This window comes from Oncorhynchus tshawytscha, linkage group LG28, assembly GCF_018296145.1.
Source record: "Oncorhynchus tshawytscha isolate Ot180627B linkage group LG28, Otsh_v2.0, whole genome shotgun sequence".
In the NCBI taxonomy this organism is placed as follows: Eukaryota; Metazoa; Chordata; class Actinopteri; order Salmoniformes; family Salmonidae; genus Oncorhynchus; species Oncorhynchus tshawytscha.
In genome coordinates this window covers 40201161-40224104 of record NC_056456.1, presented here as the reverse complement: position 1 = coordinate 40224104, position 22944 = coordinate 40201161, and the positions used below count along the sequence as shown (strand labels likewise).

At 42.1% G+C, this 22944-nt stretch overlaps 1 protein-coding gene and 1 long non-coding RNA gene across 3 annotated transcripts; both read left to right on the top strand.

The window, feature by feature from the left end:
- The first annotated feature begins 1363 nt into the window (after positions 1-1363).
- Positions 1364-19589, top strand: LOC112247671 (GTP-binding protein Rheb). 2 transcript variants are annotated; one of them, XM_042308300.1, is made up of 8 exons: positions 1364-1668; positions 2410-2481; positions 8207-8274; positions 9357-9439; positions 11274-11330; positions 13792-13839; positions 13927-14008; positions 19316-19589. In XM_042308300.1, exons 1-8 carry the CDS (start codon positions 1617-1619, stop codon positions 19406-19408), a joined length of 555 nt encoding a protein of 184 aa, XP_042164234.1. In that variant the 5' UTR covers positions 1364-1616; the 3' UTR covers positions 19409-19589. The 2 variants fall into 2 exon arrangements, with proteins under 2 accessions (XP_042164234.1, XP_042164233.1); XM_042308299.1 differs by having other exon boundaries at positions 13792-14008.
- A 438-nt stretch (positions 19590-20027) lies between these two features.
- On the top strand, positions 20028-21264 carry LOC121841221. The gene is made up of 3 exons (XR_006080252.1): positions 20028-20646; positions 20823-20886; positions 21049-21264. It is a non-coding gene; the product is annotated as an uncharacterized LOC121841221 (long non-coding RNA).
- The last annotated feature ends 1680 nt before the right edge of the window (positions 21265-22944 follow it).

The following is a 22944-nucleotide window of genomic DNA, read 5'->3' as shown; positions in this document are numbered from 1 at the left end:
TTCAAAAATAAACATATCCAGGTGTTAGAATGGCCAAGTCAAAGTCCAGACCTGAATCCAATCAAGAATCTGTGGAAAGAACTGAAAACTGCTGTTCACAAATGCTCTCCATCCAACCTCACTGAGCTCGAGCTGTTTTGCAAGGAGGAATGGGAAAAAATTTCAGTCTCTCGATGTACAAAACTGATAGTGACATACCGCAAGCAACTTACAGCTGTAATCGCAGCAAAAGGTGGCGCTACAAAGTATTAACTTAAGGGGGCTGAATAATTTTGCACACCCAATTTTTCAGTTTTTGATTTGTTAAAAAAGTTTGAAATATCCAATAAATGTCGTTCCACTTCATGATTGTGTCCCACTTGTTGTTGATTCTTCACAAAAAAATACAGTTTTATATCTTTATGTTTGAAGCCTGAAATGTGGCAAAAGGTCGCAAAGTTCAAGGGGGCCGAATACTTTCGCAAGGCACTGCAGGTACACATCTGACAGCTTTTAAAGTGTGACTGCAGCTCCCAGAATAAAGATCTCTCATCTAAGAGAGATGAGTTGTCATGTGTTGTCATGCCTTGCTATGTTGTTGTCTTAGATCTCTCTTTATGTAGTGTTGTGTTGTCTCTGTTGTTGTGATGTGTGTTTTGTCCTATTTATATTGTATTTATTTATTTATCAAAAAAAATCTAATAAAAATAAGGGACACTCTCAATATAGCCCATCAGTAACAATTCCAATAATTGTTACCGTTCAGTGGTATTGAATGGTATGAATAAACCATGATCAGTCTGTGTTATATACTGTATAACATCTAAATATAACTGAAATAGGAACACTGTGGAAAACCCATCATTTACCCCAAAATGCATTGAAATATTACAGTTGAAATACTCCTAATATTTCCTTGTCTCTTGACAAGTCACATAATGAAACCAAACAAGTTGCGTTTCCAAGCATGCCTTAATCATTCTAATAGCTTTAATAATAGCTTTAATAATCATGTAAAAATTCATTCCGTACCAACGAAAGTGTCATATCAAAAGATACAAAACACAGCAGTCCTCTCAATCTGACTGGCCTTCCGGACTGTCAATCATTCGCTTTGATACACTTCGGGGCCCCGCTCCCGCACACCTTAAAGTGATGACGTCTTTGAATAACGAATTAACGCACGATATTACAGAGATCCCCGTTATGAATGACACGACCTCCGACCCACCAACACGACCGTTAGGTCTACAGCACTTACAAGAGCAAATGGGATGACAAGGGACAACGTCTCTGCTTAGACTGACAGCTGTCTGATCCAATCATTGTTTAGTGTGAGACATAAAGCCCGCCTTTATTCTGTACACAACCAATCAGCATCAGGCATTGAAGACTAATTGATGAAATAGCAAAGGGGAGTGACGCAGTTATTATAGATGCCCAACGTCTCTATTAAATCTACAGGAATTCAAATGTCTAATCTGTAGATACATGTTTTATCCTTTGAGAATAAATAGTGATTTAAAATAAAAACAGAGGATTTGTTGACCGGCTCTCCTCGTGATATTCTAATGCCGTTGATGTTGGAGGTTGCTGCCATCCACCTCGAGGACTAGATGCGGTAGCCAGCACGAGATATGCCGCAGCCCAAATCACGAAAAATTGCCATCCTCGGGTACAGATCCGTAGGTGAGTCTCATTTTACCGTCGACCATACAGAACGACACAATATGCGCGTTTAAGGTGCCCTTGTTAAACACGCGCTGTAGGCAGAGGCCGCCCGTCTATCGGAATAGTCTCTCCTTATAATGGAGTTAAATTATACGAGACACCTCGCTGGAACAAATGAGCGCGCTCCACATGGTGAAACAGTGGACTAAAAGTCTAATTTGATATTGACTATTTATTTGCATATAACTCTATCGATTATAAACGTGTTGGTCTTCATAAATATTGCTCAAATCAAGAGAGAGAGAGAGCGCGCTCTGTCTTTTAAAAATGTGCTAACGCGTGTTCAACTGGCATAGAGGCTACTGTACAGGCCAACTACTGTACAGGCCAACTACTGTACAGGCCAACTACTGTACAGGCTACGTTACTGTACAGGCCAACTACTGTACAGGCCAACTACTGTACAGGCCAACTACTGTACAGGCCAACTACTGTACAGGCCAACTACTGTACAGGCCAACTACTGTACAGGCTACGTTACTGTACATTCTGATGATGAGAGGTCACATGATTGCCTGTTTAGTGATTACACACCTCTGCCTGTTGGTTGCTGTACAGGACAGAATAGTAGCCTACTCGTCACATTTCTGTGAGTGAGTGAGAGAGAGAGAGAGAGAGAGAGAGAGAGAGAGAGAGAAAAAAAGCGTTTTCCCCCCCCCTCAACTGATAAATTACATCCTTCATGTTTTGTTTCTGCAGGAAAGTCCTCGCTAACAATTCAGTTTGTGGAAGGCCAGTTTGTTGACTCCTATGACCCAACAATAGAAAACAGTAAGTGTGAGAATCACATTAAGTCATAACTTGGAGGCGTGAAACTGGGATAATTTCATAGTAGCATATTAATGTATTTAAATACAAAGCTTTAGAGCGTGTTAGGTTTTCATCTCCCAGTGTTTCAGCTCGATCTGGTACAACTTGCGGCACACACGCGCACACACACACACACGCACACACACACACACACATGCACACACACACACATATAGACACAGAGTTTCACTGTCACTATTTATTTTATTTCACCTTTATTTAACCAGGTAGGCAAGTTGAGAACAAGTTCTCATTTACAACTGCGACCTGGCCAAGATAAAGCAAAGCTGTTCAACACATACAATGACACAGAGTTACACATGGAGTAAAACAAACATACAGTCAATAATACAGTAGAAAAATAAGTCTATATACAATGTGAGCAAATGAGGTGAGATAAGGGAGGTAAAGGCAAAAAAAAGGCCATGGTGGCGAAGTAAATAAAATATAGCAAGTAAAACACTGGAATGCTAGATTTGCAATGGAAGAATGTGCAAGGTAGAGATAAAAATAATGGGGTGCAAAGGAGCAAAATAAATAAATACAGTAGGGGGAGAGGTAGTTGTTTGGGCTAAATTATAGATGGGCTATGTACAGGTGCAGTAATCTGTGAGCTGCTTTGACAGCTGGTGCTTAAAGCTAGTGAGGGACATTAGTGTTTCCATTTTCAGAGATTTTTGTAGTTCTTTCCAGTCATTGGCAGCAGAGAACTGGAAGGAGAGGCGGCCAAAGGAAGAATTGGTTTTTGGGGGTCACCAGAGAGATATATCTGCTGGAGCGCGTGCTACAGGTGGGTGATGCTATGGTGACCAGCAAGCTGAGATAAGGGGGGACTTTACCTAGCAGGGTCTTGTAGATGACATGGAGCCAGTGGGTTTGGCGACGAATATGAAGCGAGGGCCAGCCAACGAGAGCGTACAGGTCGCAGTGGTGGGTAGTATAAGGGGCTTTGGTGACAAAACGGATTGCACTGTGATAGACTGCATCCAATTTATTGAGTAGGGTATTGGAGGCTATTTTGTAAATGACATCGCAGAAGTCGAAGATCGGTAGGATGGTCAGTTTTACAAGGGTATGTTTGGCAGCATGAGTGAAGGATGCTTTGTTGCGAAATAGGAAGCCAATTCTAGATTTAACTTTGGATTGGAGATGTTTGATATGGGTCTGGAAGCAGAGTTTACAGTCTAACCAGACACCTAGGTATTTGTAGTTGTCCACATATTCTAAATCAGAACAGTCCAGAGTAGTGATGCTGGACAGGCGGGAGGGTGCAGGCAGCGATCGGTTGAAGAGCATGCATTTAGTTTTACTTGTATTTAAGAGCAATTGGAGGCCACGGAAGGAGAGTTGTATGGCATTGAAGCTTGCCTGGAGGGTTGTTAACACAGTGTCCAAAGAAGGGCCGGAAGTATACAGAATGGTGTCGTCTGTGTAGAGGTGGATCAGAGACTCACCAGCAGCAAGAGCGACCTCATTGATGTATACAGAGAAGAGAGTCGGTCCAAGAATTGAACCCTGTGGCACCCCCATAGAGACTGCCAGAGGTCCAGACAGCAGACCCTCCGATTTGACACACTGAACTCTATCAGAGAAGTAGTTGGTGAACCAGGCGAGGCAATCATTTGAGAAACCAAGGCTGTCGAGTCTGCCGATGAGGATGTGGTGATTGACAGAGTCGAAAGCCTTGGCCAGGTCAATGAATACGGCTGCACAGTATTGTTTCTTATCGATGGCGGTTAAGATATCGTTTAGGACCTTGAGCGTGGCTGAGGTGCACCCATGACCAGCTCTGAAACCAGATTGCATAGCGGAGAAGGTATGGTGGGATTCGAAGTGGTCGGTAATCTGTTTGTTTACTTGGCTTTCGAAGACCTTAGAAAGGCAGGATAGTATAGATATAGGTCTGTAGCAGTTTGGGTCAAGAGTGTCCCACCTTTGAAGAGGGGGATGACCGCAGCTGCTTTCCAATCTTTGGGAATCTCAGACGACACAAAAGAGAGGTTGAACAGGCTAGTAATAGGGGTTGCAACAATTTTGGCAGATAATTTTAGAAAGAGAGGGTCCATATTTTCTAGCCTGGCTGATTTGTAGGGGTCCAGATTTAATCTATAATAATCTAATCTATAATAGCTTTCTTTACCAGTGTTCATCTCAGGTGTGTCTGATCTAAGTTCTGATCTAAGGTCTGATCTAAGGTCTGATCTAAGGTCTGATCTAAGGACTGATCTAAGGACTGATCTAAGGACTGAGCTAAGGACTGAGCTAAGGACGGATCTAAGGTCAGATCTAAGGTCGGATCTAAGGTCGGATCTAAGGTCGGATCTAAGGTCGGATCTAAGGTCGGATCTAAGGTCGGATCTAAGGTCGGATCTAAGGTCGGATCTAAGGACGGATCTAAGGACGGATCTAAGGACTGATCTAAGGACTGATCTAAGGACTGATCTGGTGCCTTCAGAAAGTATTTACACCACATTTTGTTGTTGTTTCAGCCTGAACTGAAAATTGATATCAAATTAAATATAAAATGTACTTCAATATTCACACCGCAGGCAGAAATTACAGCTGAGTCTTTCTGGGTAATTCTCTAAGAGCTTTGCACACATGGATTGTACAATATTTGCACATATTTTAAATTCTTCAACCTCAGTCAAGTTGGTTGCTGATCATTGCTAGACAGCTATTTTCAAGTCTTGCCATACATTTTCAAGACAATTCAAATCAAAACTATAACTAGGTCACTCAGGAACATTCAATGTCGTCTTGGTAAACAATTCCAGTGTTTATTTGGCCTTGTATTTTAGGTTATTGTCTTGCTAAAAGGTGAACTTGTCTCCCAGTGTCTGATGGAAAGCAGACTGAACCAGGTTTTCCTCTAGGAATTTGCCTGTGCTTAGCTCCATTCTGTTTCTTTTTATCCTGAAAAACTCCCCGGTCCTTAACAAGTACAAGCATACCATAACATGATGCAGCCACCACTATGCTTCACCGTAGGGATGGTGCCAGGTTTCCTCCAGACGTGATGCTTGGCATTCAGGCCAAAGAGTTCAATCTTAGTTTCATCAGATCTGATAATCATGTTTCTCATGGTCTGAGAGTTCTTTAGGTGCCTTTTGGCAACTCCAAGCGGCATGTCATGTGACTTTTACTGAGGAGTGGCTTCTGTCTGGATACTCTACCATAAAGTCCTGTTTGATGGAGTGCTGCAGAGATGGTTGTCCTTCTGGATGGTTCTCCCATCTTCACAGAGGAACTCTGGAGCTCTGTCATGGTGACCATTGGGTTCTTGGTCACCTCCCTGTCCAAGGCCCTTCTCCACCGATTGCTCTGTTTGGCCGGGTGGCCAGCTCTAGGTAGAGTCTTGGTGGTTCCAAACTTCTTCCATTTAAGAATGATGGAGGCCACTGTGTTTTTGGGGAACTTCAATGATGCAGAAATGTTTGATACCCTTACCCAGATCTGTGCCTTGACACAATCCTGTCTCAGATCTTTTTGGATAATTCCTTCGACCTCATGGCTTGGTTTTTGCTCTGACATGCAGTGTCAACGGTGGGACCTTATATAGACAGGTGTGTGCCTTTCCAAATCATGTCCAGTCAATTGAATTTACCACAAGTGGACCTGTAGTAACATCACAAGAATGACCAATGGAAATAGGATGCACCTGAGCTCAATTTAGAGTCTCATAGCAAAGGGTCTGAATACTTATGTAAATATATATTAATAAAAAAATATTTGCAAACATTTCTTTAAACCTGTTTTCGCTTTGTCATTATGGGGCATTGTGTGTAGATTGATACGGAAAATCCTGAATTTCATCCATTTTAGAATAAGGCTGTAACGTAACAAAATGTGGAAAAGGGGTCTGAATACTTTCCGAATGCCCTGTACATCTATATGTCTTTACGCAGCCATAGAAACATATGTGTATCAGTGGGTAAATCTGAAAAGATGAGTATTCTGTAGCAGTAGTAGTAGGAGTAGCAGAAGTAGTAGCAGAGGTAGTAGTAGTAGCAGTAGTAGTAGCAGTAGTAGTAGCAGTAGTAGTAGCAGTAGTAGCAGTAGTGTCTCTGGGTAGGATAGCGCAGAGCGTCTGATACAGTGACACATTTCTTGACAGGATCAAGAGTTATAATTTATATAGGCAATCTTTATGCTAATGCTAATCCTCTGTTAGTTAGAATCTATATAGAAAATCTTTATGCTAACGCTAATCCTCTGTTAGTTATCTATATAGACAATATTTATACTAATGATAATCATCTGTTAGTTATCTATATAGACAATCTTTATGCTAATGATAATCCTCTGTTAGTTATCTATATAGACAATCTTTATGCTAATGATAATCCTCTTAGTTATAATCTATATAGACAATCTTTATGCTAATGCTTATCCTCTGTTGGTTATAATCTATGTAGACAATTTTTATGCTAATGCTAATCCTCTGTTAGTTATCTATATAGACAATCTTATGCTAATGATAATCCTCTGTTAGTTATAATCTATTTAGACAATCTTTATGCTAATGATAATTCTCTGTTAGTTATAATCTATATAGACAATCGTTATGCTAATGCTAATCCTCTGTGGTTATATGTACAGATAATCATTATGCTAATGCTAATTCTCTGTTAGTTATAATCTATATAGACAATCTTTATGCTAATGCTAATCCTCTGTTGGTTATATATGTATACAATCTTTATGCTAATGCTAATCCTCTGTTGGTTATATATATATATAAATAATCATTATGCTAATGCTAATCCTCTGTTGGTTATTTATATATAAATACTCATTATGCTAATGCTAATCCTCTGTTGGTTATATATGTAGACAATCTTTATGCTAATGCTAATCCTCTGTTGGTTATATATGTAGACAATCATTATGCTAATGCTAATCCTCTGTTGGTTATATATATATATATATATATATAAATAATCATTATGCTAATGCTAATCCTCTGTTGGTTATATATATATAAATAATCATTATGCTAATGCTAATCCTCTGTTGGCTATATATATATATATAAATAATCATTATGCTAATGCTAATCCTCTGTTGGTTATATATATATAAATAATCATTATGCTAATGCTAATCCTCTGTTGGTTATATATGTAGACAATCATTATGCTAATGCTAATCCTCTGTTGGTTATATATATATATATAAATAATCATTATGCTAATGCTAATCCTCTGTTGGTTATATATATATATATAATCATTATGCTAATGCTAATCCTCTGTTGGTTATATATATATAAATAATCATTATGCTAATGCTAATCCTCTGTTGGTTATATATATATAAATAATCATTATGCTAATGCTAATCCTCTGTTGGTTATATATATATAAATAATCATTATGCTAATGCTAATCCTCTGTTGGTTATATATATATAAATAATCATTATGCTAATGCTAATCCTCTGTTGGTTATATATATATAAATAATCATTATGCTAATGCTAATCCTCTGTTGGTTATATATGTAGACAATCATTATGCTAATGCTAATCCTCTGTTGGTTATATATATATATATAAATAATCATTATGCTAATGCTAATCCTCTGTTGGTTATATATATACATATAAATAATCATTATGCTAATGCTAATCCTCTGTTAGATGTCGGTGCCGTTTACCTCATGTCTTCTCTCTTTTGCTGCAGCGTTTACCAAGATGATCACGATAAACGGACAAGAATACCACCTGCAGTTGGTAGACACAGCGGGACAGGTAGTAGTCACGCACCACAGGGATATATCTATCAACCCTGAAACATCTTACACATCTTGAATATAACATGTCCTTTAACTCGTGGTTAGGGACCTGGGTATTTCCTGTCAGAAAAACTCCTGGCTCTACTCATTATGATATTAGAATTTTTAGAACACAGGCTACGTTCCATATCCACAGTAGAATGGCTCATACTTCTACGTAGAATGCTTGCTCAGTACATTTCTTTACTCTGAGGCTTAGAGGCTAAGCAGTATACTAGTTTGGACATTTATGGTAACTGAGCCACTATGTTACAGAATGCAGCCTAAGCACTTCTTTCACCCAGTCTCTCTCTCTCCCTCTACCACCTGTCTCCCGCCTCTCTCTCTCTCTCTCTCTCTCCCTCTCCCCTCTACCACCTCTCTCTCTCTCCCCTCTACCACCTTTCTCTCTCTCTCTCTCCCTCTCTCTCTCTCTCTCTCCCTCTCTCCCTCTACCACCTCTCTCTCCCTCTCTCCCTCTACCACCTCTCTCTCTCTCCCTCTACCACCTCTCTCTCTCTCTCCCCTCTACCACCTCTCTCTATCTCTCACTCTCTATCTCTCTCTCTCCTCCCTCTACCACCTCTCTCCCGCCTCTCCCTCTACCACCTCTCTCCCGCCTCTCTCTCTCCCTCTACCACCTCTCTCCCACCTCTCTCGCTCACGCCTCTCTCTCTCTTCCCCCATCTCTCTCTCTCTTTCTCCCTCTACCACCTCTCTCCCGCCTCTCGCTCTTCCCCCATCTCTTTCTCTCCGTTTCTTTCGCTCTCTATTTTCTCTCCCTCTCCCCCATCTCTCTTTCTCTCCCTTTCTTTCACTCTCTATTTCTCTCCCTTTCCCCATCTGTCTCCCTCTCTCTACCTTTCTTTCACTCTATTCTCTCCCATTCTCTCTCTTTCTCTCTCTTTCTCTCTCTTTCTCTCTCTCTGTCTCTGTTTCTCTGTCTCTCTGTGTCTGTCTCTCTGTGTCTGTCTCTCTCTCTCTCTCTCTCTCTGTCTGTCTGTCTCTCTCTCTCCTTCTCTCTCTGTCTGTCTCTCTCTCTCTCTCTGTCTGTTCCAGGATGAGTACTCTATCTTTCCTCAGACCTATTCCATAGATATCAATGGATACATCCTGGTCTACTCTGTCACATCTAATAAAAGGTTAGTCAGATATTTACTTAACATTTTTTTTAAAGATGTAGAGGTCTGGATGAGCAGCTGAATCAGGTGTATTAGAGTAGGGCTGAATCAGGTGTATTAGAGTAGGGCTGAATCAGGTGTATTAGAGTAGGGCTGAATCAGGTGTATTAGAGTAGGGCTGAATCAGGTGTATTAGAGTAGGGCTGAATCAGGTGTATTAGAGTAGGGCTGAATAAGCAGGATGTATAATAGTATGTCTGGCAGTGTGTCTGGCAGTCTGTCGTAAAGTATGTCTGACAGTATGTCTGGCAGTGTGTCTGGCAGTCTGTCGTAAAGTATGTCTGACAGTATATATGGCAGTGTGTATGGCCGTATGTATGAAAATATGTCTGGCAGTATTTGTGACAGGATGCATGGCAACGATTTGACCGTAAGGCGCTCCAGAGGGTAGTGCATACGGCCCAGTACATCACTGGGGCCAAGCTGAATAAGCAGGATGTATAATAGTATGTCTGGCAGTGTGTCTGGCAGTCTGTCGTAAAGTATGTCTGACAGTATGTCTGGCAACCTGGCCATTCTGTACGGATACCCCCTGTATATAGCCTCCACATTGACTCTGTACCGTAACACCCTGTATATAGCCTCCACATTGACTCTGTACCGGTACCCCCTGTATATAGCCTCCACATTGACTCTGTACCGGTACCCCCTGTATATAGCCTCCACATTGACTCTGTACCGGTACCCCCTGTATATAGCCTCCACATTGACTCTGTACCGGTACCCCCTGTATATAGCCTCCACATTGACTCTGTACCAGTACCCCCTGTATATAGCCTCCACATTGACTCTATACCGTAACACCCTGTATATAGCCTCCACATTGACTCTATACCGTAACACCCAGTATATAGCCTCCACATTGACTCTGTACCGTAACACCCTGTATATAGCCTCCACATTGACTAAGGTCTACACTTTTTGTATTCGGTGCATGTGACAAGTGAAGTTTGATTTGATTTTGACAGTATGACAGTATTTAGTACAGTATTGTTTTACAGTATAACAGTATGTATGACAGTATTTAGTACAGTATTTTTTACAGTATAACAGTATGTAGGACAGTATTTAGTACAGTATGTATGTCAGTATGTATGTCAGTATGTAGTACAGTATGTAGTACAGTATGTATTACAGTATGTATGACAGTATGTAGTACAGTATGCATGTCAGTATGTAGTACTGTATGTATGTCAGTATGCATGTCAGTATGTATGACAGTATGTATGTCAGTATGTAGTACAGTATGCATGTCAGTATGTAGTACAGTATGTATGTCAGTATGTAGTACAGTATGTATGTCAGTATGTAGTACAGTATGTATGACAGTATGTAGTACAGTATGTTTTACAGTATAACAGTATGTAGGACAGTATTTAGTACAGTATGTATGACATTATTTAGTACAGCATGTATGACAGTATTTAGTACAGTATGTTTTACAGTATTTAGTACAGTATGTATGACAGTATGTAGTACAGTATGCATGTCAGTATGTAGTACAGTATGTAGTACAGTATGCATGCCAGTATGTAGTACATTATGTAGTACAGTATGTATGTCAGTATGTAGTACAGTATGTTTTACAGTATAACAGTATGTAGGACAGTATTTAGTACAGTATGTTTTACAGTATTTAGTACAGTATGCATGTCAGTATGTAGTACAGTATGTAGTACAGTATGTAGTACAGTATGCATGTCAGTATGTATGACAGTATGTAGTACAGTATGTATAACACTATGTAGTACAGTATGCATGTCAGTATGTCATCTGCTGTTTTTCTCTCTTCCAGTTTTGAAGTAGTTCAGGTTATCCATGAAAAACTTCTGGATATGGTGGGGAAAGCTCAGTGAGTATCTACTGACATGTGTGTGAATATATATATATATATATATACAGTGCCTTGCGAAAGTATTCGGCCCCCTTGAACTTTGCGACCTTTTGCCACATTTCAGGCTTCAAACATAAAGATATAAAACTGTATTTTTTGTGAAGAATCAACAACAAGTGGGACACAATCATGAAGTGGAACGACATTTATTGGATATTTCAAACTTTTTTAACAAATAAAAAACTGAAAAATTTGGCGTGCAAAATTATTCAGCCCCTTTACTTTCAGTGCAGCAAACTCTCTCCAGAAGTTCAGTGAGGATCTCTGAATGATCCAATGTTGACCTAAATGACTAATGATGATAAATACAATCCACCTGTGAGTAATCAAGTCTCCGTATAAATGCACCTGCACTGTGATAGTCTCAGAGGTCCGTTAAAAGCGAGAGAGCATCATAAAGAACAAGGAACACACCAGGCAGGTTCGAGATACTGTTGTGAAGAAGTTTAAAGCCGTATTTGGATACAAAAAGATTTCCCAAGCTTTAAACATCCCAAGGAGCACTGTGCAAGCGATAATATTGAAATGGAAGGAGTATCAGACCACTGCAAATCTACCAAGACCTGGCCGTCCCTCTAAACTTTCAGCTCATACAAGGAGAAGACTGATCAGAGATGCAGCCAAGAGGCCCATGATCACTCTGGATGAACTGCAGAGATCTACAGCTGAGGTGGGAGACTCTGTCCATAGGACAACAATCAGTCATATATTGCACAAATCTGGCCTTTATGGAAGAGTGGCAAGAAGAAAGCCATTTCTTAAAGATATCCATAAAAAGTGTTGTTTAAAGTTTGCCACAAGCCACCTGGGAGACACACCAAACATGTGGAAGAAGGTGCTCTGGTCAGATGAAACCAAAATTGAACTTTTTGGCAACAATGCAAAACGTTATGTTTGGCGTAAAAGCAACACAGCTCATCACCCCGAACACATCATCCCCAATGTCAAACATGGTGGTGGCAGCATCATGGTTTGGGCCTGCTTTTCTTCAGCAGGGACAGGGAAGATGGTTAAAATTGATGGGAAGATGGATGGAGCCAAATACAGGACCATTCTGGAAGAAAACCTGATGGAGTCTGCAAAAGACCTGAGACTGGGACGGAGATTTGTCTTCCAACAAGACAATGATCCAAAACATAAAGCAAAATCTACAATGGAATGGTTCAAAAATAAACATATCCAGGTGTTAGAATGGCCAAGTCAAAGTCCAGACCTGAATCCAATCGAGAATCTGTGGAAAGAACTGAAAACTGCTGTTCACAAATGCTCTCCATCCAACCTCACTGAGCTCGAGCTGTTTTGCAAGGAGGAATGGGAAAACATTTCAGTCTCTCGATGTGCAAAACTGATAGAGACATACCCCAAGCGACTTACAGCTGTAATCACAGCAAAAGGTGGCGCTACAAAGTATTAACTTAAGGGGGCTGAATAATTTTGCACGCCCAATTTTTCAGTTTTTGATTTGTTAAAAAAGTTGGAAATATCCAATAAATGTCGTTCCACTTTATGATTGTGTCCCACTTGTTGTTGATTCTTCACAAAAAAATACAGTTTTATATCTTTATGTTTGAAGCCTGAAATGTGGCAAAAGGTCGCAAAGTTCAAGGGGGCCGAATACTTTCGCAAGGCACTGTATATATATATATATATTTTTTTTTAAACATTTATTTAACTTGGTAAGTCAGTTAATTAAGAACAAATTCTTATCTTCAATGACGGCCTAGGAACAGTGGGTTAACTGCCTGTTCAGGAGCAGAACTACAGATTTTAACCTTGTCAACTCGGTGATTCGATCTAGCAACCTTTCGGTTACTAGTCCAACGCTCTAACCACTAGGCTACCTACCGCCTCTACACTCTAACCACTAGGCTACCTACCGCCTCTACACTCTAACCACTAGGCTACCTACCGCCTCTACACTCTAACCACTAGGCTACCTACCGCCTCCACACTCTAACCACTAGGCTACCTACCACCTCTACACTCTAACCACTAGGCTATCTACCGCCTCTACACTCTAACCACTAGGCTACCTACCGCCTCTACACTCTAACCACTAGGCTACCTACCGCCTCTACACTCTAACCACTAGGCTACCTACCGCCTCTACACTCTAACCACTAGGCTACCTACCGCCTCCACACTCTAACCATTAGGCTACCTACCACCTCTACACTCTAACCACTAGGCTATCTACCGCCTCTACACTCTAACCACTAGGCTACCTACCGCCTCTACACTCTAACCACTAGGCTACCTACCGCCTCCACACTCTAACCACTAGGCTACCTACCGCCTCTTCACTCTAACCACTAGGCTACTATAACCTGACAGTATATTCACCCTCTACTATAACCTGACTGTGTCTGTCATTTTTGGAATATGGGATACATGTAATACAACATATGTTTCTCTACAGAGTACCTATTATATTGGTGGGGAATAAGAATGACCTGCACATGGAACGGTATGACACACACACACACACACACACACACACACACACACACACACTGTGGTGTCAGATTGGTGTGCTATGTTTTGTGTGTCCCAGGGTGATCAGCTGTGAGGAAGGGAAGGCCCTAGCAGACTCCTGGAACGCTGCCTTCATGGAGTCCTCAGCTAAGGAGAACCAGGTGAGACACTACCCGATCTACTGGCCCCAGAGCAGCTCTTAGACACTACCCGATCTACAGGCCCTAGATCAGCTCTTAGACACTACCCGATCTACAGGCCCCAGATCAGCTCTTAGACACTACCCGATCTACAGACCCCAGATCAGCTCTTAGACACTACCCGATCTACTGGCCCCAGAGCAGCTCTTAGACACTACCCGATCTACTGGCCCCAGAGCAGCTCTTAGACACTACCCGATCTACAGGCCCCAGAGCAGCTCTTAGACACTACCCAATCTACAGGTCCCAGATCAGCTCTTAGACACTACCCGGTCTACTGGCCCCAGATCAGCTCTTAGACACTACCTGATCTACAGGCCCCAGATCAGCTCTTAGACACTACCTGATCTACTGGCCCCAGATCAGCTCTTAGACACTACCTGATCTACTGGCCCCAGATCAGCTCTTAGACACTACCTGATCTACTGGCCCCAGATCAGCTCTTAGACACTACCTGATCTACAGGCCCCAGATCAGCTCTTAGACACTACCTGATCTACAGGCCCCAGATCAGCTCTTAGACACTACCTGATCTACAGGCCCCAGATCAACTCTTAGACACTACCTGATCTACTGGCCCCAGATCAGCTCTTAGACACTACCTGATCTACAGGCCCCAGATCAGCTCTTAGGCACTAGCTGATCTACAAGCCCCAGATCAGCTCTTAGACACTACCTGATCTACAGGCCCCAGATCAGCTCTTAGACACTACCTGATCTACAGGCCCCAGATCAGCTCTTAGACACTACCTGATCTACTGGCCCCAGATCAGCACTTAGACACTACCTGATCTACAGGCCCCAGATCAGCTCTTAGACACTACCCGATCTACAGGCCCCAGAGCAGCTCTTAGACACTACCTGATCTACAGGCCCCAGATCAGCTCTTAGACACTACCCAATCTACAGGCCCCAGATCAGCTCTTAGACACTACAGATCTACTGGCCCCAGATCAGCTCGCGTCCCATTTGACCAAATTGTAGTAAATCAGATCAAACCCAGAGTAAGACGTGAAGTGTAAGCACATTCCACATTTGTGGTTGATGGCTGTTCCAGTGCACTTACGGCGTCCTGATCCTTTTTAAACATGTTGAATATATTCGCTTCAAATCGGTCATTATCTCTAAGTGTTAGCAGTGCTCAGAGCAGATACCAGGCATGTCCCACCATCAGCCAATCAGCTACTCAGAACTATAAAGGTTCTCTTCAACTACCTCACAAGTGCATCTCTCCCTCTCTCTCTGTCTCTCTCTCACACTCACACACACGCACACGCACACACTCACGCAAGTCAAAGGAGCTGATTGTGGACTACAGAAAACGGAGGGCCGAGCCACGCCCCCATTCACATAGACAGGGTTGTAGGTGGAGCGGTTCGAGAGCTTTGAATTCCTCGGTGTCCACATCACCAAGAACTTAACACAGTCCTCTCACACTCGACAGCACGTCTTCCCCCTGCTACCACATGCTACCGCATGCTACCACATGCTACCACATGTTACCACATGCTACCACATGCTACCGCATGCTACCACATGTTACCACATGCTACCACATGTTACCACATGCTACCGCATGTTACCACATTCTACCACATGCTACCACATGTTACCACATGCTACCGCATGCTACCGCATGCTACCACATGCTACCACATGTTACCACATGCTACCACATGCTACCACATGTTACCACATGCTACCACATGCTACCACATGTTACCATTGCTACCACATGTTACCACATGCTACCACATGTTACCACATGTTACCACATGTTACCACATTCTACCACATGCTACCACATGTTACCGCATGCTACCGCATGCTACCGCATGCTACCACATGTTACCACATGTTACCACATGCTACCACATGCTACCACATGTTACCACATGCTACCACATGCTACCACATGCTACCACATGCTACCATATGCTACCACATGTTACCGCATGCTACCGCATGCTACCGCATGCTACCGCATGCTACCGCATGTTACCACATGCTACCACATGCTACCACATGCTACCACATTCTACCATGTTTTTATTGAGTTTCTATTTCCCAAATTAACTCAAAGAATATCAGAATATCGATTTTACAACAGCCGCTAATTAATTAAGTTGCCTCTATTAGTCTCATAATCTGAACGTCGTATATAGCCCTTGAGTCTGCACGGACCCGGGTCCCACTAATGAATTAGTACCACACCAATCTTAATTAACCAATCTTAATTGAATATTTATTTACTAAAAAGCTACAATGATGATAAAAGACACATAGACAAAACACATTATCGGCTATTGATTAGAACTTAGTATAACGGGTCAACACACTATGGCGCGTGTTACCCACAATGGGAATTTCAAAAGAGAGAGAAAAAGAAGGACAAGATAAATATACATTTGGGTGAATATGTCAGCTATGCTATTCTAACCCTAGCCTTGCCTCAAACCGCCGCCCTCGTGGGTCAGAATATATAATGATGTAATTACGTGGGAGTCGATCTCCGGGGATTCTCTGCGTGGACCGTTCCGCTGTTCGATGACGCACTTCTCCTGCACCTCCTTGTTCGTCCTCACGGTGTCCGTATCCTTTGTGGCTTAGGAGTCTGTTACCTCACCCCTTTCTCTGGAAGGGGTCTTCTGAGGACAGACAGCTCTGTAGCTCAGAGCTCACAGCATAGGAATGAAACCCCTTTAGATACCACGATTCGATGGGAGATGGAGGCTAGTTGGTTCGACTTGAATTCACCCGCTTAGACACAGCTACTCATCCGTAGCTTGGGTAGAAAAGGATTTCTTTGTTCTCAAACTTGCGTTGCGTTCTGGGTTGTTTGACTTTTCAGACCCTGCTGCAGCTGGGGTCACGTAGTCTTGGTTGTAAATTCTATACTCACAAGTTTTATACCCTTGGGTCAGAAGTGGGTGTAACCGCCTTTAGGGCAATTCTCTGGGCGTACCAAGTTAATGAGGCAAGGGTTAGGTTTTTCTCAAATCCCATTTTAGACAACTAACTTAACATTTCATCTTCCCCAAAACATTCTCTTTGATTTGGATATTTTCCATACAATGTGTAAACATCAAACATATACTAGGAAAACTCTTCACGTTACAATGTTTTCGTAATAACGTCATCTATTAACCTTTAATAACAAAACAAAAATGACGTACATTTTCATATTCCATCTATCGTCATGACCACCAAATGAACATTTTCATATTCCATCTATCGTCATGACCACCATTGTGGCTGACAGAAACCATTGTTCCAAAGTCCCTTTATTTCATGTTTAATGTTCTGAGGCTGGGTCTCCATAGTAACAGGACAAAGGAATTTGTCTGTGGCCTGAGATTTACCAGGGGCGTGAGGGGCCATAAAACCCCCCCCACGTCTTCAGACCCACAGCTCTCTCCTCTTGTGGTTGAGGGATAATCTGTAGGGTTGGGGTCTCTTGTAACCTGACCTGATCAAGAGAGTCGTGACAGTCCCCAAAATCATCAGTCCATTTAGGTATTTATGGCCAATATACCACGGCTAAGGGCTGTTCTTATGCACGATGCGACGCGGAGTGCCTGAACACAGCGCTTAGCTGTGGTGTATTGGCCACATATCTCAAACCCCAGAGGGGCCTTATTGCCATTATAAACTGGTTACCAACGTAATTAGAGCAGTAAAACTAAACGTTTTGTCATACCCGTGGTTATACGGTCTGATACACCATGGTTTTCAGTTAATCAGAATTCAGGGCTCAAACCACTCAGTTTATAATATATATTAAAGTATTAAAATAGCTGTACAGTTTTATTCTATTCTATTATATGTTTCCTGTCTCAGACAGTGGTGTTTCGATAGATAACAAAGTCATCTGGTCTAATATATTCTGCTGAGCTATTCTAACTTTATTGTATTTCTCCTGTCTCAGATGGTAGTTGTGTTTTAAAAGATAACAAAACTAGTCTTCTATTCCATTATATTCTGGGTTCTAGTGGATTCTATTCTGACTCTATTCCATTCTATTCTGGGTTCTAGTGGATTCTACTCTGACTCTATTCTATTCTGGGTTCTAGTGGATTCTACTCTGACTCTATTCTATTCTGGGTTCTAGTGGATTCTACTCTGACTCTATTCTATTCTGGGTTCTAGTGGATTCTACTCTGACTCTATTCTATTCTGGGTTCTAGTGGATTCTACTCTGACTCTATTCTATTCTGGGTTCTACTGGATTCTACTCTGACTCCATTCTATTCTATTCTGGGTTCTAGTGGATTCTACTCTGACTCTATTCTATTCTGGGTTCTAGTGGATTCTACTCTGACTCTATTCTATTCTGGGTTCTAGTGGATTCTACTCTGACTCTATTCTATTCTGGGTTCTAGTGGATTCTACTCTGACTCTATTCTATTCTGGGTTCTTGTGGATTCTACTCTGACTCTATTCTATTCTGGGTTCTAGTGGATTCTACTCTGACTCTATTCCATTCTATTCTGGGTTCTAGTGGATTCTACTCTGACTCTATTCTATTCTGGGTTCTAGTGGATTCTACTCTGACTCTATTCCATTCTATTCTGGGTTCTAGTGGATTCTACTCTGACTCTATTCCATTCTATTCTGGGTTCTAGGTGATTCTACTCTGACTCTATTCCATTCTATTCTGGGTTCTAGTGGATTCTACTCTGACTCTATTCTATTCTGGGTTCTAGTGTATTCTACTCTGACTCTATTCTATTCTGGGTTCTAGTGGATTCTACTCTGACTCTATTCTATTCTGGGTTCTAGTGGATTCTACTCTGACTCTATTCTATTCTGGGTTCTAGTGTATTCTACTCTGACTCTATTATATTCTATTCTGGGTTCTAGTGGATTCTACTCTGACTCTATTATATTCTATTCTGGGTTCTAGTGGATTCTACTCTGACTCTATTCTATTCTGGGTTCTAGTGGATTCTACTCTGACTCTATTCTATTCTGGGTTCTAGGGGATTCTACTCTGACTCTATTCTATTCTGGGTTCTAGTGGATTCTACTCTGACTCTATTCTATTCTGGGTTCTAGGGGATTCTACTCTGACTCTATTCCATTTTATTCTGGGTTCTAGTGGATTCTACTCTGACTCTATTCTATTCCATTCTGGGTTCTAGTGGATTCTACTCTGACTCTATTCCATTCTATTCTGGGTTCTAGTGGATTCTACTCTGACTCTATTCCATTCTATTCTGGGTCCTAGTGGATTCTACTCTGACTCTATTCTATTCCCCGTCTCAGACAGCGGTGGAGGTGTTCAAGACCATGATCCTGGAGGCGGAGAAGCTGAAAGGCGGCGTCCAACCAGGGAAGACTTCCTGCTCCCTCATGTAGAGCTGCCAAACAATCAAACACAGAATAGGACACTGCACTGGGATATCCCGTTACTTGAAGGCTTCCTGCCAGTTCCAACTACTACTTCTCAACTGTCATCAGTTGTCATCAACTGTTTATTTACCTGTATTTTTGTTTCTGTATGCATTTCCCATTTGTTATGAAAGGTTGAGTGACTGTTTTCTGTCATACTGTACATTTCCCACAATCCACCTCTCAACTGTTTTGACCTCAGCCCTGATGCAAAACTGAGGCCCTGGCAAGAAATTACCACTAGCTCCAAGAACAGTCTCTCCAACCCTGTTCCTGGAGGGCCACGCTCCTGTAGGTTTTAACTCCAACCCTGTTCCTGGAGAGAGACCCTCCTGTAGGTTTTAACTCCAACCCTGTTCCTGGAGAGAGACCCTCCTGTAGGTTTTAACTCCAACCCTGTTCCTGGAGAGCTATCCTCCTGTAGGTTTTAAGTCCAACCCTGTTCCTGGAGAGAGACCCTCCTGTAGGTTTTAACTCCAACCCTGTTCCTGGAGCGCCACCCTCCGTTAGGTTTTAACTCCAACCCTGTTCCTGGAGCGCCACCCTCCGTTAGGTTTTAACTCCAACCCTGTTCCTGGAGCGCCACCCTCTGTTAGGTTTTAACTCCAACCCTGATCCTGGAGCGCTACCCTACTGTAGGTTTTAACTCCAACCCTGTTCCTGGAGCGATACCCTCCGTTAGGTTTTAACTCCAACCATAATCTAGCGGTTCTGATTCCAATAATTAGCTGGTTGATGAGCTGAATCAGGTTAGTTACAACTGGGGTTAGAGCCAAAACCTACAGGAGGGTTAGCATTAAAACCTGCAGGAGGGTTAGCATTAAGGAGGGTTAGCATTAAAACCTACAGGAGGGTTAGCATTAAAACCTACAGGAAGGTTGGCATTAAAACCTACAGGAGGGTTAGCATTAAAACCTAGAGGAAGGTTAGCATTAAAACCTACAGGAGGGTTAGCATTTAAACCTACAGGAGGGTTGGCATTAAAACCTACAGGAGGGTTAGCATTAAAACCTACAGGAGGGTTAGCATTAAGGAGGGTTGGCATTAAAATCTACAGGAGGCTTAGCATTAAAACCTAGAGGAAGGTTAGCATTAAAACCTACAGGAGGGTTAGCATTAAAACCTACAGGAGGATTAGCATTAAAACCTACAGGAGGATTGGCATTAAAACCTACAGGAGGATTAGCATTAAAACCTACAGGAGGGTTAGCATTAAGGAGGGTTGGCATTAAAACCTACAGGAGGGTTGTCATTAAAACCTACAGGAGGACTAGTATTAAAACCTACAGGAGGGCTGGCATTAAAACCTACAGGAAGGTTAGCATTAAGGAGGGTTGGCATTAAAACCTACAGGAGGGTTAGCATTAAAACCTACAGGAAGGTTAGCATTAAGGAGGGTTGGCATTAAAACCTACAGGAGGATTGGCATTAAAACCTACAGGAGGGTTGGCATTAAGGAGGGTTAGCATTAAAACCTACAGGAGGGTTAGCATTAAGGAGGGTTAGCATTAAAACCTACAGGAAGGTTAAAACCTACAGGCATTAAAACCTACAGGAGGGTTAGCATTAAAACCTACAGGAGGGTTAGCATTAAAACCTACAGGAAGGTTGGCATTAAGGAGGGTTAGCATTAAAACCTACTGGAGGGTTAGCATTAAGGAGGGTTGGCATTAAAACCTAAAGGAGGGTTAGCATTAAAACCTACAGGAGGGTTAGCATTAAAACCTACAGGAGGGTTAGCATTAAAACCTACAGGAGGGTTAGCATTAAAACCTACAGGAGGGTTGGCATTAAAACCTACAGGAGGGTTAGCATTAAGGAGGGTTAGCATTAAAACCTACAGGAGGGTTAGCATTAAAACCTACAGGAGGGTTAGCATTAAAACCTACAGGAGGGTTAGCATTAAAACCTACAGGAGGGTTAGCATTAAAACCTACAGGAGGGTTAGCATTAAAACCTACAGGAGGGTTAGCATTAAAACCTACAGGAGGGTTAGCATTAAAACCTACAGGAGGGCTCCTGCACAGGTTCCATTCTGGTCTCATGGTGGAAGGTGACTATGTGAGTTCATAGATAAATTCATGTGATTTGATTTGACATTGAACCTCCTCATATGAGACAGGACATGAAGACAAACATTTTCTTGTATTGAAATAGGTTTTTATTTTTTATTTCATCAGTGATTACTTTCTCCTTACACAGCTTTCTTCCGTTGTTATTGTCATTGTCACACCACTGATTCTTACAGGAAATGTTTCAATTGTTCAATCCCAACTTCCTTAAAGTCAAACTTTCACTTAGAGCCCGATTCAATCTGATCCACTTCAGTCGACGTCCGAATACCTGACGTTTTGACCTTGTTGGTGAAACTGCGTTAGAGCTGTCAAATTCACAATCACCTTTCGTCATTACACCTAGCTGTACATTTTAACTAGGAGTCCTCACCAGGCTAGACTCCAGTAGAGTCTGGAAGCTATAGTGACCTTCGATTGGTCAAGCGTCCAGCGACGTTGCAGAGTATTTGCATAAAGTTCATTGGTCCGGCCCTCTCCCATGCTCGCACCACTCAACGGTCCCCACGCCCACTTTGCTTCTCTTCCAATTGGAAATCAATGGTTTCAGTTTCATCACCCACATCATCTTCAGTTAATGGCCTGTTTATACTAGGAAGTGGAATCGCACGGTGAAACATCAGAAGCAATTCACTTTCAATGGAAGGACAGCAGGAGAAGCGGAGAGGGACCGAGTATGGGAAAGGGAGCTGAACGAGGCGGGACTAAAGTTGGGGAAAGGTGAACTTTATTCAAATCCTCCACGATATTGTGACGTAAGTGACCAATCGAAGCTCACCATAGCTTCCAACCCTTAATAGGTTGGCTGACAATGGCTGTTGATACCAGTGGAGGCTGGTGGGAGGAGCTATAGGAGGACAGGCTCATTGTAATGGCTGGAGTGGAATCAATGGAACGGTATCAAACACATCAAACATATGGAAACCACGTGTTTGACTCCATTCCATTGATTCCATTCCACTTGAGACAACAATAAGCCTGTCTTCCTATAGCTTCTCCCACCAGCCTCCTCTGGTTGATATGTACAGTGCCTTGCGAAAGTATTCGGCCCCCTTGAACTTTGCGACCTTTTGCCACATTTCAGGCTTCAAACATAAAGATATAAAACTGTATTTTTTTGTGAAGAATCAACAACAAGTGGGACACAATCATGAAGTGGAACGACATTTATTGGATATTTCCAACTTTTTTAACAAATCAAAAACTGAAAAATTGGGCGTGCAAAATTATTCAGCCCCCTTAAGTTAATACTTTGTAGCGCCACCTTTTGCTGTGATTACAGCTGTAAGTCGCTTGGGGTATGTCTCTATCAGTTTTGCACATCGAGAGACTGAAATGTTTTCCCATTCCTCCTTGCAAAACAGCTCGAGCTCAGTGAGGTTGGATGGAGAGCATTTGTGAACAGCAGTTTTCAGTTCTTTCCACAGATTC